The 21,588-nt window shown below is 30.8% G+C and overlaps 2 protein-coding genes across 2 annotated transcripts; one reads left to right on the top strand and one right to left on the bottom strand.

The window, feature by feature from the left end:
* Positions 1-6,556: 6,556 nt before the first annotated feature.
* LOC120084023 (secreted RxLR effector protein 161-like) lies at positions 6,557-7,129 on the top strand. The gene has a single exon (XM_039039927.1). It carries the CDS (start codon positions 6,557-6,559, stop codon positions 7,127-7,129), a length of 573 nt encoding a protein of 190 aa, XP_038895855.1.
* A 9,699-nt stretch (positions 7,130-16,828) lies between these two features.
* LOC120083803 (putative pectinesterase/pectinesterase inhibitor 24) lies at positions 16,829-18,957 on the bottom strand. Its single transcript, XM_039039682.1, has 2 exons — positions 17,931-18,957; positions 16,829-17,505 (listed from the first exon to the last, which is right to left on the bottom strand). Exons 1-2 carry the CDS (start codon positions 18,955-18,957, stop codon positions 16,829-16,831), a joined length of 1,704 nt encoding a protein of 567 aa, XP_038895610.1.
* Positions 18,958-21,588: the final 2,631 nt, after the last annotated feature.

Below are 21,588 nucleotides of genomic sequence, written 5' to 3' on the forward strand. Positions count from 1 at the left end.
TTACGATAAAAGCATTTTGTTTTATTTAAAATTATTTGACCCTTTCTTTGTTTTTCTTGCAACGACCGAGGCGCTGGATTGCAGAGATGTTACACGAAGAAGCAACCTATCTTATTCCGTCACCGCAATCCAAAGAAGAGAGATCGCCGCGAAGAAGGATGCATCAATACACAATGCGGGCGACAACGTAAATTTGAGGGTGTATTCTTCCTTATCTCTATTTCAAATTGTGCACTATCGCATCACATTTTAATTTTAAAAGTTTTATCACCGCATCCTTTTTAATCACCGCAATCATTTGACATGGATAAATTTAGTAAGTTATCGCATGCTGTCTCTTTGCCAATTATGATTTCGATGATGAAAAACATACTTCTATTCTGTTCGTATATACTAGAGTCAACTTAATTTTAAGATAGTCACTTCATGAAATATTTGTAGAAGTTAGAGGTTTGCTAGCTTTCTTTCAAACTCTCTTTACGAAGCTTTCTAAGAACATCGCATGACTTATCTTAATCTTTTGGCAATGAGAACATTGCCGCATTTTAAATTCGGGGATGAGGTATTTATTTTCGACCTTGCTATTCTAAAAAAAAAAAGAGATAAACATATATATATATATATATATATATTGAGAACATCATTTCCACTGTCAATGCAATGGGAAACCCATGTTGATAAGAGTTAAGTTGTGAAGGGCACTTACCTGTAGTTGGTTGTCCGCATGACACATGTGGGGGCAAGCCAACATGAAAGTAAGTCATCAGGATCAACTTATAAATAAATGACTGCAACTCTGCTGTCAAATAGGTAGGCCAGAAAAAAACAATAATGTTAAGAAATATGCAAGGATAAAATCATTTAACACCCCGGTAAAAAAAATTCTTTTTTGAAATAAATCATGCGATGTCCCGGAATTTAGTAAAGTCCTTTTGAAGGTTAAGCTTGCGGTCTCTAGGTCTTAGAAATATTTTCGGAGGAGACTTGAATAAGACTTAAGGAAATTTTGGTGTATAAGTTTTGAATGAAGTATCCTTGAGAAATCTAGGAAAAAACATTGCGGTCGACTTGTTAAAGGAAATCTTTAGCTTATGTTTGAGGACAAGCATTGTTTAAATTTGGGGGTGTGATAACGGGCAGAAATGCACGTTATCATAGTGCTAAGTTCTTAAACAATGCTGGCTTGCATTGAGAAAACATGTTAAATTACGTCCAAAAAGCATCAGATTCATAATATTGCGGTCGCATGCGTTCATCGCATAGGAACAGTTGATTTTTGTATTTCTATGCAGAATATGCATTAATGCAAGGCCAAAATTACGATCATAGGAAATCATTGATCGAGCGCAGCATTACCGCAAGACTTTGCAGTGATCATGTTCGCAAATATTTGCTCAAGAAGGATTGTCACAACATGGTGGTGGGTGAAAGGCATAATTAATCATGATGGGACAGAAAGTTAATGACAGTTGAATCCGAATTAAGTTGACAGCCGCTAACGATAACAAGTACATTCAGCTTTTTGATGACAAATATTCGGCACATCAGTTAGGGAATTAAAGTCGTCCCATCTGTGCAATCATGAAAGAGAAGCCGCCGTTCACCCTAGATGTTCTATAAATACCAAAGGCAACCTTCAAAAAAGGGGTTCGAAAAATTCAGAAGTTCGGATCGCACGTCTTTGTCCATAGTTTTCCTTTTTATTTTAAGGCGGAGCAAGAGAGGAGTAGAGACATCGGAGATCGCTCAAGGCAACTGGAGAGAGAACCTTGAGGCATAGAAGTAGAGAGCGGGCCGACTCTCGCGAGAGCGAGATTATCTTTTGAACATGAGTAGAAGAACAGTGTAAAAGCCTGGGCAGCAAGAGATTGCTACCAGGCTCCTTATTCTATACTTGCATTGTTACTTTGTACTTCATCTTTATATTTATACAATGGAAGTTCTTATTCTACATCTGTTCACTCTTCTAGCACACACGAGTAGCTAAACTAGTCGAATGAGTTGAGAAGACCTAAGCTAACATGACCTAGGAAGTTCATTGCTCGCGATTATCTTGTGTTATGCTGTGCCAAATACCCTTTAGAGCTACTCGAGAGAGAGTCTGAAGAAAGAACCTAAGGCTCGAGAGAGCTAGGTTAGAATCTAGACTCGAGAGAGCAAGATTAGAGCTGCGTAAACAAGAGATAGGGACTTAGAAATAAGCTCTGTTTGCCAACCTGCATCGCATGCATCCTAGAGATAAAAATGATATTATGTGGTCGCTTTATTTAAGTGTGTGTCGCTCTGTTATCGCATAAATAAGAATAGAGGCTTTTGTGTAGGTCCTATAGACTTATCGCATATATTGCATGCGTTCTAGCCTTAGAAGCCATGACATTCGCCCCAAGAGATGGTTAACTATTGTATGCATGTTGCATGATCGGAAAGCATGAACGCATCCTATGAAGTGTTAGTCGAAACCTTTCTCAACCCGTTCACCGCATACTCATCGCATTTTTCGTTTGTTAACTCTCTTTTCAAACTTCGCCGCATTTGTTCATTTTCCATTAACGCAAACGACAACCTCAACAACTATTTATTTATTTGGTTACTGCAAAATTTTCCTAAAAATTACCACAGCAACCTATTTTCACAAGTCCCTGAGTTCGACCCTAGACTTACCAGGAAACTCAGTGGAGTTTACACTTGGATTCCGCTGAGGAAACTTAAGTGCTCAACGCAATTTTACCATCACATTTTATCACATTTCCACATCATAAAATAACGCATTAGAGATCATTGAGGACGAGCGCGAAGTGTTCGTGCTATGTTCGTGCGGTGTTGCGATCGTGTAGAATGGGCGTTCGTGGTTGCTCTTGTTCGTTCGATCAGAGTCGCGCATCGGAGCGTGGAGACGTTTTTGCCGATGTGCGTAGAGTTTGTCTCCCTTGTTCATTTTTTGTTCATGCTGTAATTACTATATGATTTGCATAACCGTTTGTTTTGAAGACGACTAAATGTATTGTTGATTCATGATTGTAATTTGGAATAGTTTTGTTTCGTTGCTCACGGAAATCTCAGATCCGATTTCCTTCACCTTCACTTATACTCTCACGCATCCCAATAAAATGGAAGAGCAAAATGCAATATTGACATATCTTAGATTCTGTTTGTGTCCAACTACTCTTTGCATCATGTTTAGAGAAGTTTTGGGGTGAGGCTGCTCTCACATATGTCTATGTCATCAATCGCCTCCCATCTTCCATTTTTTTTATAACATTTCTCTATTTGAATGCCTATATGGTACTTCTCCTTCCTACTTTCACATGAAAGTGTTTGGTTGTGCTTGTTTTGTCCTACTTCAACCTCATGAGCACACCAAACTTGAACCAAGTGCTCGGTTATGCTACTTTCTCCGCTATGGAACTGAACACAAGGGATTTCGTTGTTAGGATCCTATATCAAAACGATTACGCATCTCTTGTCATGTTACCTTTTGGGAACATAATATTCTTTCTAGTTTGTCCTCCTTTCACGCCTCTCTCACTAGTTCTCATTCATTGTTCACTGATCCTTCTAGTGATTATTTCCCATGTCTGATCCCCCATCAGTCTTCGAGTCTGCTCATTCAGACCCTGGCCTTACTCTTCAAGACTCAATATTGACGTCCAATAATCAACCTTCTTCTATTGAACCTCTGCATACCTCTGAGCTTGATCAATTAGCTCCTATCTCTACTCTCTCTGATTCGATATCTGTCTCCAGTGCTGAACTTGAATTCGAAATTGTTCGTTGCTCCACTCGGGTAAGAGAACCTTCGCCTCATCTTTAGGATTACCATTGTTTTTCCATATTATGTCTCTCGTTGAACATGCATCTTATCGTGAAGCCAGTACTAACCCCCTTGCAACAAGCAATGAATGAAGAACTTCAGGCTCTGGAAAAGACTCATTCTTGGGACTACGTGGATTTGTCCCCTAGTAAAAGAACCAATGGTTGTAAGTGGATTTATAAAATTATGACTCACTCTGATGGGTCCATTGAACGATATAAAGCTTGCCTTGTTGCAAAAGGTTATTCTCAAGAATACAACATTGACTATGAAGAGACATTTTCTCCTGTAGCTCGAATGACATCTGCTCGCAATCTCTTAGATATTGCCACATCCAAGAAGTGGAACCTTCCGCAGATGAATGTTAAAAATGTGTTTCTCAATGGCACTTTTAACTGAGGAGGTGCATATGATGAAGGGTTTGGAATACCCTGAAGTGGAAGCAAACGAATGCATAGTGTCTCGTTTTCGTTTTACAGAACATGGAATTATAGAGTAATGGAAACATGATAAGCATTTTACATTAAGTGCTCTTCTACTATGAATTTCAGAGAGGAATTAGGGAATTCAAAACTCACCCTCGAAGAACCTTTCTTCTTTGCCTTTTCTCTTCATAGCAATAGACAACACCGATTTCCTTTCAACTCTCGTTCACAACAGCTTGAAGATAGCAATCGATGCTTCAACAAAGAATACCACCAAGGGATCTTCTAAGTTATTCTCTAGGATTAGAACCAAAGCAGAGTTTTGTGGGCTCGCTTAGAAGAATTTTGGTGTAAATAGAGGGAGATTTTTCCTGTGAGAAATTTCTTTCTTCACATACAAACATAAAGCTCAAATGGAAGGAAGAAGATGAAGATAATAAACACAACTTTCCACTCTATGTGTTCCATGTAAAAAACGAGGAAAAAAGGGTTGAGGGGAGTTATCAAGATAACTTCCTCCCCTTTTTAATTTTCTAAAATTCAAATTATTGGATTTTAATATACATACACATACACATACATACATCATACATACATACATATGTATGTATGTATGTATGTATGTGTGTGTGTTTGTATTATCCAATTTAATATATATTATATTAAACTATATGTTATATCACATATAATATAAAATCTATGGTTTACATTATATCCTATATAATATAACCCATAGTTTATTATTCTCTCGTTTAACTTATTAATGTGAATCATATTAATATTAATTTTAACTTATAGTTTTTATATGAATCATGTTCATATAGTTAACATTTGAACCATATTCAAATATTTATTTCTCTCATTAAGACTTTATATTATAATGTATCATATACATTATATTAATTATATCTTATATAATTAATTTCCTTTAATTAATTTGAACAATTCAAATTAATCCAAAATTAATCTGATTTTTTTTAATCCTTATTGAGCTAACAATTGGACCTTATGGACCTATATATTGAAGCTCAATTGATAATTGATTAATTAATTAAACTCTTTAATTAAATTAATCAACCTTATTAATTGTCGGTCACTCCACTAAAAATCGTCAGCTGCACTCTTCACACTATAGATATATTTATGCGTCTATTGAATATAACCAATCAATAGTACGTTGACCCTTTACAAATTGCTCGTAAGTACAGTTGGGTTAAACTTATCGTTTTTACCCCTCTAGTTACATCTAACTTCTTAAGTACCACTAATCTCTCTAATGAACAATTAGTTATAGTCTAACTATAATCGAATCTCTCGAGCCAAGAGAGGGTATAGCGCCACATTTTTCAAAACTCAGAATCAACACTTAAGGGAACAATTTATCTACTTACCTAAACAATTGGGAAGGAGTAAATTCCTTCTTGTGTAGTTGTGTGTCCAACTCTCAAATCAGACAAATTTTAAAAATGGTAGGCACATTGAGTCGACAAATCTGACCATTCTCACCCATGTAGATCAATAGACCGTCCTCATAGGAAAGAGTTCACAATTCACTCAGAATTAAGGTCAAGTCACCTATGGTCATCCTAGTGAAATGTAAATCTATTCTAGCAACATTGTTATAAAGTGAAATTAATTTTGTGGTCCAATCTTATACAAACTCTTTATATAGGATACCTCCACCTACATGTCTCCATATGAATGATCAGGATTAGATTATTTTTTGCACTTTATAGCAATTGTAACAACTACAAAGCGGGTCGTATCCGTAGTGTCACCAAGATAAGGTACCCGACATTATCAATCTACTACAGACCGTTCAAGTTATTACTTAAACATGATCCACCTATATGTCTCCACATACATATTTAAGTAACATCTAATAACCTTAGATCTTAGTTTATTGGTTTTGGGTTTGCAAGTAAATGTCAAATAAAATACAAGTTACTTTATTGGTTAAATAATATATTTGTACAAATACAATTTACAAACTACAAGACCACGAGATTTAGGGCACCAACACTAACATATGAAACCTCCCCCTAGCTTCTCTCATCCATCTTAGAAAGTTTGTCTTCTTCGTCGAGCTTTATATGGTCTAAAACAAGCTCCACAAGCCTGGTTTGCCACATTTAGTTCCATTATCACTCAACTTGGGTTTACTTCTAGTCCCTATGATACAACCCTTTTTTGACGACAGAATCCTCAGGATATTATTCTTATCCTTCTTTATGTTGATGATATGATAATTACATGTGATGATCCTCAGACTATATCTTATTTGCAAAACTACCTGAGGGAATACTTTGAAATGAAAGATATGGGAGTACTCAGTTACTTCCTTGGACTTGAAGCGTCATCCTGCTCTGATGGGTATTACTTGTCTCAAGCAAAATATGCTTATGATCTATTGGCTCGGTCAAGTATTACTGATTTAGCCACATCACCAACACTATTGGATCTGAATATTCGCTTGACTCCGTTCGATGGTATTCCTCTCAAAGATGGCACTCTGTATCGACAATTGGTTGGAAGTTTTATTTACCTCAATGTGACCTATCCTGATTTTGCATGTGTTGTTCATATTGTTAGTCAATTCATGGTTGCTCCTCGGTCTATATATTTTACAGTTGTTCTTTGCATTCTACGATATATCAAGGGCACTATTGGTCATGGACTTCAGTTTTCTTCTCAGTCATCCTTAGTGTTATCTAGCTACTCGGATGCTAACTGGACTGGTGATCCCACTAATCGGCGTTCTTCCACAAGTTATTGCTTCTACTTGGGGGATTCTCTTGTTTCTTGGCGAAATAAGAAGCAAACTGTTGTTTCACATTCCAATACTGAATTTGAATATCGTGCTCTTGCTGATGCTACTTCTTTGTTACTATGACTTCATTGGCTTCTTGCAAATATAGGTGTTCCTCAAGAGTCAGCTACTATACTTCATTGTGACAATCACAGTGCTATCCAGATTGCTCATGATGATGTATTTCATGAATGCACCTTGAAAATGACTGTTATTTTATTCATCATCTCCAAAGCAATAAATTCATTTTACGATCCATTTCTACTACTGAACAACCCACCGATATCTTCATGAAGACGTTGTCACCCAGTTGTTTCACAAAGTTGCTTCACAAACTCAAATTGGTCTCTACTCTACCATTTTGAGTTTGAGAGAAGGTGTTACCATATATGAATATTATGGAAATTATGAGTTGTAAATTATCTTAATTTAGACTAGATTTAGATTTTCCTTAATTATTATACATTTTGTATATATATACTCATGTATTGTTCATTGTAAATCAACAGATTCATCAATAAAATACCAATATTTTAACACATCCATTGAACTATCCGTTTTAGTTTTTCATATGATGTACCTAAAAATTGTATCGATGTGCATAAATCAGCGAGATGATATACCATTTATAAATTTGATATTGATTAAGAAACTTTTATGTTATGTGTACAGTTTCAGAAGTCTCTATTTTTTTATGTAGAGTTTAGAGTTCATTAATATATTTTTTATATTAATTTTATTACGTTTCTTATGTCGGTTCTGTTATACTTTTGAATAGTATATCAACGATACGATATACTTTAGCAATATCAAATAAATCAAGTGTATCGAAAACATAAGCAAAGTGTATCAAGTATATCAGCAAAATCAAAATGCATGCATCAAATTTAACGAATATATCAGTCAAGTATATCAATAATTTCAAGTGCATCAGCCATGTGTCTCAAGTATATCAACAATATCAAACGCATTAAGTGTATCAATTATATCGATGAAGTGTATCAAGTATATCAACAATATCAAATGTTTCAAATATATCAAGTGCACCAAGTGTTTCAAATGTACTAAATGTATCAGGCATCAATCGCCATCCATTTTATTGATATTCAAGTATATTTGTAGTAAATCAAATAACAATCAACCATTTTTTGAATTATAACATGAGTTTATAATTTTATTGTTGAGATTTCAAGTATATTAGCAATTTATCAATAGTATATTTCATTTTACATTCATTTGAAATAAAATATGGTACATTTAATTCATTACTATTCTTATTAGTTATGATTGGATGTATTATGTATATTAACAATGGACGAATTATATTATATCGGTTTGTATCTATGTCATTGTTATACTCAATGTAATGAAAATTAATGAGAATTGTATATCAATGATGATTTGCATGTAAGTTATGTATAATAGTTGAAGTGTATCATTAAAGGTATTAATACTCATTCAAAACGCAATTTTAAATATAACATTAATATACTTTTATTGTATACATTGATCTTGTTCCTTTTTTCTTGACTCCTTAACAACTCAAAGTGTATCAGAGATTTTTTTTTAGACGAAGTACATCAATAAGCAAAATAAGTAATATATCATTTATGGTATTGATATACCAAAAATTAAGTGTATCAAACAGTATAGTATACTTGCTATTCCATGTACCAATAACGTCTATTGATATACTAATTTTTGCACACGTGTGTGTTTAAGGGCAATGCCAACTTTTCTCAAAATTTAGTTGGGCTAGACCATCGTTTTGCTATAACTACAAAACAAAAAACATAGAAAACACGCTTTCAATTTTCTATTTCCTTTTAGTTAAAGTTACAATTGCCCTTAAAAAAGTTGTACGCTCAACAAGATATTCTTTATGGACATTTAAAAATTTATTTTGAATTCTTATAAAACTAAATAAAATTTAACTCTAAATTAACCACAACGATTAAACTTAAAATTTATTGAAGTATAAATAATTAAATTGGACATTTGAAGTCAAAGTATATATATATATATATATATATATTTATGTTCATCAAATACGCTCAGGACCCCACTACTCGTCGTATTTGGTTTGGTATTGTTACCGCGCATGACTTCGAAAGTCATGATGATATTACTGAAGAACGTCTTTATCAGAATATTTTTGCTTCTCATTTCGGACAATTAGCAATAATTTTTCTATGGACTTCCGGAAATCTGTTTCATGTAGCTTGGCAAGGCAATTTAACTATACTTTGATCATCTCCACTAAGGATTATTATTATTATTTTTTCAAGTTAAGTAGCGAGGGAATAATAATCATTTGAGTACTTTTTATTATTTATTTATTTATATATATAAAAACTGAATGTGAAAGGTGATGTTTACTTTATTTAATAATATGAATAAAAATATATAGAATGATCAAAATTAAAGAAAAAACATAGTGGGATACCAATTATAAATATAGAGGTCAATTTGGTAATGTATGAATATTCCACCAAATGCTGGATTGGGGTGTAAAGCTTATAGCGTGGGGAGGCCTTTACAAAGCTGTCGGTTTGTTAATTTCTATTGAAGCCATTACCCAAAGGGAAAAAAGGTCCTTTCAAATATAGAATAATGTACTTAGAAAATGCTAAATGCTTACAAAGGAAAAAAAAATCGTATATTTAAGCCCTTAAAAATTCACCCATAGTAAAAAAGAAAAAAAAAAAAAAAAAGTATATCTCGAGTTGCATCAATCTTTGTGTAGCCTATTTTAATTCCTAATCACAAGTTACTATGTGGTAATATTTTCTTTTTTAAAAAACATATATTTTTTTCTTTTGCGATTTGAGAAGATTCATAGAGATGTGTGCATCCTCAACTCGGCTCTACCCAAGTATTATTAATAAGGGATCAAAACATTAAAATGTCAAACTAATGGTTGTGTTATTTGAAACTCTAAACTTTCGTATGTGAATCAATTTAAACCTTTTTTTTTTCGTGATTTCTAGCTATTTTCACTTAATTCTACCTAAATTCTTCTCAAAATCACCTAGACAATATTAATTTTCTCCAAAAAAATTTATTAAAATAGTAAGAAAAATTATCACACATTTATTTCTAAATAAGTAGAGAAACATAGAAGAAAATAAAGGCCCATGATAGCGTTCCCATTTCTATTTTTCATTTTTTAAGAAACTAATTTGTTTGATAACCCTTTCTATTTCAAAAATTTCAAAAACATTTCTAAAAATCGAACCAAATTTGAGAAACTAACCAAAAAAAAAAGTTGTTTCTATTTTATTTAAATAGATTTCAAATAAGGCTCAATAATCGATGTAAGATTGTTTTGTAGGTAGGTGTTCCCAAGCCCTTGGGCTTAACGATCCTGGTTCGATTCTTTGACATCTCCTTTTTATATTATTTTTTGTCTATAGTTTTTACCTTTTTTTCTCTCTTCCTTTTATAATTCTGTCTTTTTTTATATATATTGTCTATATTTATGTGTGAAATTAATTTTGAATATTTAGATTTTTAAAATTAAGATTTTCAATAGGTATATTTAATTTTTTTTTTTAATTTTAAATTTTAAAATTTGTAATATGAATGTCTATATGTTATTTTAAATTTAATTTTTTTATTTTTAGTATATTCGAAACTTGTTATAATTTTACAATATATAAATTTTGTTTGCCAAAATATTCATTTAGGTTGATTTTAATATTTTACCACCAGAACATTAACATAATAATATAATTGCGTTGAATTTAAGTTGACCTCGTTAATTTGAGTGAGAAGTAATATTGCAAAATTAAATTTTAACAATATATGAATGATAGAAACAATTGTATTATCGTTATTAATTTTGCAAGAAACTTATGTGTACTTGATAATGTAAATTTTTATAATTATTTGTTTATATTTTAATGCATGTTATATATATTTTTTATTTTACATATTAAATTATATTTAAACCATAAAATATGAGAAAATATAAGGAGAAAATTACAAAAAATGAAAAATAAGAAACTATTATCAAAGAGGTTTATGTTTATGTTTCTTTTTTTTTCAAGAAATAAGAAATAAAAAACAAAAATAGTTACCAAATATGTTCCTATTTCTAGTTTTTAAAATAGGAAACAAAAAATAAGAAAGAAGAAACATTATCAATGGGCTCTAAACCGTTGAAAACCTACCGATGTTAATGAAAAATCATTACTATCTATTCATCTCTTGCCTTTCTCTCTATTTTAAATTAAGAAAAATTGCAATGGTAGAAAAAAAACGTATTTGCAATTCTAGCTATTTTTAAATTACAAATATAATAAAGAAAATTTAAATCTAATTTCTATTTTTTCAATTATACCAAATTTATCTATTTTAAATATAACGTTAGTGTATCAATAATATATAATCATTAAAAATTTATATGATTTCAAATATTTCATAAAAAATCGAATTTTTAGAACTTCAAGTATATCATATGCATCGAAGTGTTTGAAATAAACTAACCTTTGGAATATTTTTTTTTTCTTAAGAAAACTTTTTAAACACAATCAATCTTTCTACAAGTGCACTGGGGAAATAGTAATTTGAAACATGAGTTTCTTTAATGATTCTAACGAATCAACAAGGGTTATTATTATTTTTTAATAGATAAAAAATACTTTTATTCGTCAAAATAAGTTTTAAATTAAATTTTAAAAAGTGATTTTTGTTTATCAAAATGTAAAACAAAAGACATCTTATCATCTAAAATATCATATAATCATAAACCATTTTAACACATTTTAAATTATTGATTATTTCATAGATACTTATGAAAAAATTTGTTTAAAAAATCATTTTTTTTCTCTAGTTATAATTGTTTGGACAACAAAGTCGTGCAACACAAATTATGTTAGTTTGGTGATGGATATCGACTTTCTTTTTTTACTTTGAAGTTGATAGTATTAATACTATATCAATTGAGTTATGTTTATTTTAATACCTTCTCTATTTCGTTATTTTAGTTGATTTATGTATTCTCACATGAAAAATCTACGATTTTTATTTTATGAAAACTAATACATTGCATGCATGTCTATGTGAAAAAATATTTTAAAGAACTTAATCAACACAGTAGACAAAACTTTTTTTAAACAAAATAAAAGAAAAAAATACAATGTTTTTAGGGAGATTTTCAAAAATAGAAAAAACAAGGGAAATTATTTATACAAAATAGCAAAATTTTAATATCTTTTTATAAAAGAGGACAGAAACTGATAGAAATCTATCCGTGTTTATCAGTGATAGAAGTCTATCTGTGTCGATCAGTATTTTTTTTCTATTATTTTTGTAAATAGTTTGACATGTTTTTTATCTGTGAAAATTTTCATGTTTTTATTATCTTTATATGGTAAAACACACCTTAAATAAATATATTTTGATTGGACTAGCCAAAATGAATATAGTTCAATTGACGTAATACTTGTACTCTCGACCTTAAATTCATAATTTGATTCCTTCACCCCACACATTGTCAAAAGGAAAAATTGATTGAACTATATTCAAAAGTATTTCTATTAATTAAAAATATGTTTTTTTTTTTACTATATTGAAGATTTTCGATCAATCACTTTAAAGTCATTTTTGGATAATAATCAATCTCTAAAATGTTTGTCAAAATAGATTTTAAACCAATGTAAATTTTTTATTTTCTTTTTAATTATAAATATTTTGGGGAAAAAACACCATCGTTTAAAATCATTTAAAAATCATGCTAAACACATTTTAAATTATTAACCATATTTGAAGGTACTTATAGAAAATTAAGTTTGTTTAATTTTTTTTCTTCAAAAGTTATTTTAAATATACACTATAGTGGCTAAAGTTGAAGGTTTATATTTCCACCTATATTTGTCGTAATGAAAAATAAAAACAAGAAAAGAAAAAGAGTGATTGAATGATATAAAGTTAAAAGCTAAATATGCATGGGCAACATTATCACAATTAAAAGATATTAAAAAAATGAATTCAAGTAATTTTATTTAATTAAAGATTTTATTTATTATAGTTTGGGGAAAAAATGGGCATTGGCATGTGGTTTCAATGGCTTTATCCTATGAAAGTTATTAGTGAAAATGGACTAATTCCAATTCCCCCTTTTCAATGCAAAAAGTAATTGACTTTAAACTTTAAAGTATCTTTTGATTATGTAAATATGTTACTCTTTTCAATGAAAGTGAAATAAATGCACAAATAAAAGGAAAGTTATACAAACATACCTTACATAACAGCCAAATGTATCAAACTTTTCAAAAGAAAATTTTCTTTCTTTCCATCTATGATTTTTCGATTTAATTTCAAAATCTTTTCAAGAAAGATGAGAATTTTATGGAAGCTAAGAACAAATGACATATTTAATCCAAAGCATAGAAATTCGAGGAATGACTCCATTCATTGTTTGGTCGGAGAAGTTCTGATACCTATTGGGACCTACGACTAAACAATTCTCCGACTTAACAATTTTACAAGTTAAACAATTTCATTCTTTGCTCGAAAGGCTCTTCAAAGTGATTAATATAATGGGAAGAGACAACAAGAGAGAGAAAACAACGAATGAAAATGTTCACTTGAAATTTAAAATGGAATCATTTTCGTGAAAGATACAACAAAGATGAAAATTTTAAATACGGTTGTTTTTCGACTTTGGGACTCGTTTCATACCATTAATCTTTATTGTTAGTTTGAAATTATTATTTTTATATCTAAATTGATAAGATAATAATATTGTCCATTCAAGATGGACATAATGTGAAAATCCTCCCAAAAGTTTGCAAATTGATGGCTTATAGAGATGATCTCTTTGTAAAAAATCATAAACTAATAAGGATTAATTCGAAAAATTATTTAAAATATGAAAGACTAAATTTGAACGTTTGAAAGCACGAGGACAAAAATAAAATAAATTCTAAAATATAAAAACCAAACTAATATTTTAACCCATGATAAAACTTGGAGGAATTGAATTGAGAGCAATGTAATAGGAAATTGTAAAATGGGAAAATATGAGACTTTGAGTAACTAAAAATTATAAATGTAAATTGTTAATAAAATCAATATAGAAGGAAGCTTTTTGCAATGATGGTATATTTTTAAGAAAAAATATTAATTTATATTTCTGAACTTTGGAGGTTGTATCAATTTAAACTCTAAACTAATGGTTATATCAATTTAAACCCTAAACTTTGGGTGTAGTATCAATTTAAATCCTTAACTTCCATAAGTATATCAATTTAAACTTTAAATTTTCATAAGTGTACCCATATAAAACATAATGGAAGAGTTTAAATGGATACATTTATGAAACTTCAAGGTTTAAATTGATACACTTGTGAAAGTTCAAGGTTTAAATTGATAAAATTATTAATTTGATGTTTAAATTGATATAACTCCCAAAATTCAGGGTATAAATTGATATTTACTCTATTTTTTCTATAAAGAAAAGAAATTATCAAATGTAAAAACAACTTCTAACAATATAAGTCAAAGTAAGAGCTTAACTCAACGGTAATTGACACGGTCTTACACCCTATTGGTAAGAGGTTCAATCCCTCTATTGAAAAAAAGCTTTTAACAATATAAACCATCAAATTATATCACAAATTTAGAAGAAATTACAGGGTAACAAAATCTTCATGCTTTAGAAAATGAAATGATGAACATCAAACTAAAAAAAAAAAAAGGAAAAAGAAAAGAAGAATCATGCCAAATTATTCTAGAATGTCAAGACATATAATAGCTTCCAAAAATAGCCATCAAAAGTTTTCATTAAAAAAGAGGTTTTGATTGACATTCAATTGAACACAAGGCATCATCCAACTGCATAATGAATGTTTTTCTCTCTCTCTTTTCCAATTTTTTACATAATTCTATTGGAAGAAGTCAACCCAAAATGTTTGATGATTTATTTTGAAAAAGTAGAAAAGTTATTGGCTCTAACTTCTGAGAAAAAAAAAAATATATATATATATATATATATATAAAGCTTATATTATGAACAATTCAATTGAGATTCTCTTCTAGGAAAAGTGATGTTGGCTCAAACTACATTATATTTTCACCAATGAAAGTGCCTAATCATGCTTATGGAAAATTAAAACAATAATAATAACTATGTATTGAAATCTGAAATTTCTTTTAAGAATAACTTCAAAATATTTTGTGTTATATAAGTAATTTTGGATACAAAATAGGTTAAAAGATCAGAAAAGACCAACAAAAATAGGTCCGAAATAAAAGTGGGCTTGAGTTCAAATTAGTATAGGATCAACTCATTCTTAGATGAATCATGCTTAATGCTATCTCGTTTAATTAAGGTAAGGAAAAGCTAATATCTTAATCCTAATTGGAAAAGAAAAACTTTAGGCCTTTTATTTTATATCAAAGTGCAACGGGCTCTCCCTCCGCTCCTAGTCACTAAGTTGTGCTATTCAGTCCTCGGCTTGGGGACTATATATGGCGTAACTTGAAGTTAACTTCTTCTTCATTCTACAAGATTTTCTTCATCTATGACTTTGATACATTAGAGCCGTTTTTCTTTGTTTGGTAGGTTACTTCTTTTCCTAAATTAAAAATTTACGGTTGAAGCAAGTGAAGGTTAAAAGAGGTTTTCGTTGCCAAATTTTAGCATCAACAATTTATATTTTATTCCTAAGCAAAATTTCCAAATCTTTGACGTGTTTTAAACTACTTTTAAGACAATCATAAAAGTTTCAAAACCAATTTAATTAGTTAGTTTCTTTTTTCATAGTGTTGTTGGACAAACTTAAACGAGAGCCCACGTGAAGTAGCCTACCTTAAGGCCACTAGGTCTAATAGGAAAGGTTGTTAGGTCATTGCCTGTGATGGAGGCCGACTCGTAAGAAAAGAACTACCGAGCCATTAGAAACGCGATCAGGTCCTTTCGACCATGACTGTTGAAAGATAGGTTGACATATCATACTATTTTGACATGTATGTCAGATTGAAGATGTATATAAATAGAGGAACTAGCCCTACGATAAAGCTAACAAAAATTTCTATATACTACTTTGATCCAACATTGATTTAGGCATGGAGTTTTTGGGGGCTAGTATCACACCGGTGCAAGTTCTAACCTTGCAGGTTAGCTTAGGTGTACTCGATCGAGTTCAAAAGGGAAGCCACGTCACGTAGACACTCCTACGTGTGAGGAGTTATGAAGGTACATCAACAGAGTTTTTTTTTTTTTTTCAACTTTTGGAGGGATCAGTGAGAATTTCTTGCTAGAAAATTTTCAATGATATCATATTATTATTTCTTCCATTTGCAATCTTCAAACAGAGTTTACTTTCATGGTTTCATTTTAATATATTGATATTTCCATAGGTACTTTTGAAAATTCAACACATTTATGCCCAAATTAACTACATTGAATTCAATAGATTTCCTAACATTTAAACAAACAAAAGAAAAGCACCAAATGTCAACTGAAAAGATCAAGAATGAAAGGAAAAGAGACCCTAAAAGGGAAGTGAAGGCTCTATTACACTTAGATTTAACTCAAGAAACCTCATAGACATTCAAAGTCTCAAGCTCAACCCTAAAAGTGGACAGAACTTTCTTAGTATATGTTCTTATTACAAAACCAATCAATCAAATGGTTAAAAGGAAGTATAAAAAAACTGAACAATATGAAACAAAATAGAAAAAGAAACAACAAAGTTTGAAGACAAAAGCATTTAGTGGCATTTGTAGCAATGAGAGGAAAAAAAAACTCCATCAAGCTTTACCAAATCAAAATCAAATGCTAGCTTTGAAGGGAACTTGTGCCTTTGAGATCCAATCTTTACCATCAATGAAGGAAGAAACTGTGAACTTCTTTGCAGTTTTAATGTCAATGTTCTTCACACCCGTCCACTTAACTCTTTTAGCTGTGGAAGAACCAGGGCCATAGTTTTGAAACTCTGCATAGAATATGGTGTCTGGTGCTGATGTTCCAACCCAAGGCAACCAGCCACTTGGGTGAATCAAACTCCCCAAATTACTTTGCATAAACACGGTCGTTGAGTAGTTTTTCCACGGACGGCCGAGGTAAGTTTCTGTAGTTTTCAAGTTCTCGTATGGTTGGATCGACGAGTCTTGTATCGAAATGCCAGTGTTTTGATTAGGATCAAACCTGCCTTGAGCAGTGATTGTGTTCTTTTGGCCCAAAAGAGGCAACCTGGGTGCAATGGTGCAGTTTTGTAGGACTACTGCTGAGTTTCCAAAGATGAAATCGACCGTGCCGTAGACCTTGCATTCACGGTAGAATTGGCGGTTGGAGTGTGAGTAGAGAGTGTCTTGGTATGCATCCATTTGGCACCGGTAGAAGATCGATTGGTCGGATGTCGACATCAGAGCAACCGCTTGGTGTTTGTTCGGTCCAGCAGTGTTCCTGAATCCCATATCTATGGCAATGAACCCTTTTCCCTTTGCAGCTGCAACAGAAAAAAATGCATATGGAAATGAATTGTCAATTGTAAAAGCTTTGTAAAAAACGAAAGGGTGTTTAGACCTCAACTTGCCTTAGATGGGGTGAGCTGTTATATTTATAAGCCCTGAATCTCCTATTATTATAGTTGAAGTTCCCGAGTATTATAACCCACACTTGGCTATAGTAAAATTATTCTAAAATCTACATTACCTGCAGTGTTTACTTTTTTATAACTATCCTATCTCCTCATTTGTAATCCAGACAATAGTATGCACCCGAAATGCAGACTATTATAACTCATATTGAAATATTCTGCACCTCAAATACAGACTATTATAACCAACAAACTATAATAACCAACTTAAAGCTCCGAGCTCCAAATAGCTCCAAGTTATAAGATTAGAGGAGTCTGTTCTTTATTTTACTTACCAAATGTTGCAGTTGAAAATGTTGGTGTCCCATCTATGACATTAAGGCTGCCAGTTACTATGGTTGCAGTCATTCCATCACCAACAATTACCACATTCCATTTGTTCTTCACAACTTCAACATTCTCCTTGTAAGTTCCCTTCTTCACATAAATCACAGTTCTCTTCTTGCTCTTATTAGGAACAGCCTCGAGAGCTGCAGTGATTGTTTTGTACTTCCCCGAACTGTCTTTCGCTACGACAATGTCAGCCTGCTTCCTGATATCTCTCTGAGCCAGCTTTCGGAGTATCGGGCGTGCCCAATCTCCATTGCTTTGGTGATCTTCATAACTCATCAATCGTCGTAGACTTAAAGAATCCGTAAGCTTCGAAAAGAATGACACGATGGCGAGTCCATTACTAGTCAGTTCAGTGGAGTTCTTCAAGTAGTTTGCAATGAGGTTTGCCAAAGCCGGATCGACTTCGGTGAGACCGTCAATGCAAGTCTGTTGGTAAGTAGCAGCTGATGTTAGCCATGTTTTCAAATCATCCACAGCTTTCAACAATGTAATATCACTAGAAGACAATGAGATATTCAAATGATCCAATGCTAAGTCCAAAAGTTCATGACAATTTTTCAAAGCCAATATGGTCTTATTGTCAGTTGAATTGGTAATAGCATGATAAAAAATGTAATCAGCAACTCGCGACAATTCACCGAGCGCCAATTGAACCGAAAGCTTGGATATCTGACTGGGGTCGAGGTGGCTCGAGTTAGCTAAAGGGCCAAAAGCATTTTGACATGTAACAGGATACAATGTCACATCACAAACTGCTTTGATTGAAGTTGAAAGAGCACCACTTTGATTGTTACTGTCATCATTGTTATTGGAAGCATTTCTAGTACCAAACACGACAGCAACAACAACACCAACAAGAACAACAGAGGACAAAACAATGACAGCAATCCTCTTCCGAGTCCTCCGGCTAGCGTCGAGCCTCAATTGGTCGGTTTCGTCGACCTTACCGTAAGGTCGAAGCAAAGACATGTTGATGTTAATTCCTCAAACTTGTTGTATGGGAAGAATGTTTTTGCTGAGATGGGAAAAAGTGTGGATTTTTTAGTGTAATATATAGAGAGAAAATTTGAGTTTATAATTTGATTGCTTTGACGTGCAAAGCACTAGAGAGTGTTAATTTTGATTACTGATTCTTTCATTTCATTTTATTATTATTTTAAAAAAATTGTTATTTATTTAATTGTTTTGTTTTTAGTTTAAAGTTCATACACGGTTTGAGGACTGCATCTCACGTTTCAGCATGATATCAATGCAACTAATAATTTGTTTATTTTTTTTCCTTTATCTCATAATTGGAATGCATATAAATAAAATCACAGAGAAATTTTCACGGATATAAAATATATCAAATTATTTACAAACATATAAAATATNCGATGTCTATCAACGTTTATCAATTTCTATTACTGAAAGATACATCTTTCAGGCTCTATTAAAGAAGATTAAAATTTTGTTATTTTGTTTAAAAAAATTTCTTTATTTTTCTATTTAAAAAAATTCTCCTAAAATCTTCTTCTTTGTTGTCTTTCTCTACAGCTAAATTTCTTTTAGCTTTTTTATTCATTTTGTTAGAGAGAAATAAGATTATGAACATTTGCTTTGCAGAAAAGAAAACAAAAACTCTGACCCTGTCATTGACTTCTTGTTTTCTGGCAATGTGCTAGTTTCCATCAATAAGGAAAAATTAGTATTAAAATATCAAAAGAAGAAAATGTTTATAATTTTTTTTTTCCTTTTTTCTTTTTGGTTAAATTACAAGTTTAATTCTCCAACTATGAGATTTGTCTATTTAGTTCCTTAACTTTCAAAGTGTTTAAAATGAAACTTTGAAACCTGTTTCAAAGTGGTTTTTGGTTGTTTTCTTTTTCCGAAAATTATTGTGCTTGTTTTATTGCGACATCCTTATTCTAGTTTTTACTTTTGTTACTAAATATTTAGGACTTGTTTTGTTGGTAATCTGAAATATGTTTTGTGTTTTCAGATTAACTAAATTTTGTAAATATGTGTTTGACAGACAATCTGAATTCTATTTTTGAAAATTGTTTTTGGATTCTGTGATCAGAAAATTACAAATTTTGAAAACTATATTTTTATATTTTCATTGCATCCAAATTTTGAATTTTAAATTTTAAAGTGCAAAATTATAATAAATAAAGATAAAACTTTTGGAAATATAGTATGTCATGTTCTAAATTTAATCCATTAAAAAATCAAAATATGTATCGTACAATGTATTATAACTTATATAATATTATAAAATAATAATAATTTGATTTTTTTAACATAAAACAAGTTCAAAAATAAATTAATAATAGTTTATTGTCAACTAATATTTAATGAGTAACTAAAACTAGTTTTATGATTTATAAATTAAGTATCAAACAAATTTTAAACAATTGTTTAAGTTAGAATCCAGTTTCTAAATCTGATATCAAATACATATATGAAAACATGAAATATAACTCTGTTTCTATTAAATCCATTGTTTTTAAATTTCTGTTTTCAGATTCCCTACTAAACAAGTCCTTAAATTTTTAGTCAAATTTTTAAAACAAAAAACAAGTTTTCAAAAAGTTTTTTTTTTAGTTTTCAAAACTCGACTTATTATACTACTAAAAAGTAAATAACAAAATAAAAAACCAATAGATGCAAGAAGTGTTTACAAATATTAAATGGTTCGACCTAAACTATCAATTTTGTGTGTAGTAGATTCGTGAATTTGAAAAAAAAGATCAATAAGCTCTTGGATTAGTTTTATAATTTTAAAAATTCATGAATCAAATAGATACAAATTTCAAAGTCTAGAGATTAGATTTGTAATTTTTCTTTCCTTTTAAATAAATGAAGAAGGAACTTGAACTAAAGTTATGACTCAGGAAGGTAGGCATTATACAACACATACTACTTTGCAATTTGATGTACTGAAAATATTAAACCAAAAGTACAGGTCAACCTAAAGGTTATTTTTCAAAATTTCATCACTTTATAAGGCCGTCAATACAGTGCATATATATTATTTGTTTTGTTGGGATGGTGGGGATCACGAAAATATACAAAAATTGATCAATCATATGGAAGATATATTAATTTATTATAGCAAATTGGTGATTAATGGATTTTAAGTTCATAATTGTAAATTAACATTCTTAATATGTTACGTATAACCATTATTATTTTTTAGACAATCTTAGTAGTTTGAACTTTCGTGTTAGAATAACTTCTATATTGCAGTTTGCTGGTTTTCTTAAATAGTAATTAAAAGAAGAGAATAAATTAGATTAACATGATATATTTAAAGGGGGAAAAGAAAATCAATTTCAATTTTCAACACTAAATTTAAATGTGTTGTACTTTTAACCATCAATTTAAATGCACAAATTAACTATTGAATAAATTTACCACAATTTTTAAATGTCAACAAACAAAAAAAATACTTTGTTCTAAACAAAAAAAATACTTTGTTCTAGTATTGTTTTTCTATAAAATTTTATCGATTTTGTACTATGAAACATTTTATAATTAATTCAATGCATATTGAAACAAAACCTTTTTCGAGGGTCAAAGACTAAATTCTAGGATTAACATCGCAATACTTGTTCA

The sequence above is a fragment of the Benincasa hispida genome, chromosome 8, assembly GCF_009727055.1.
Source record: "Benincasa hispida cultivar B227 chromosome 8, ASM972705v1, whole genome shotgun sequence".
Classification (NCBI taxonomy): domain Eukaryota; kingdom Viridiplantae; phylum Streptophyta; class Magnoliopsida; order Cucurbitales; family Cucurbitaceae; genus Benincasa; species Benincasa hispida.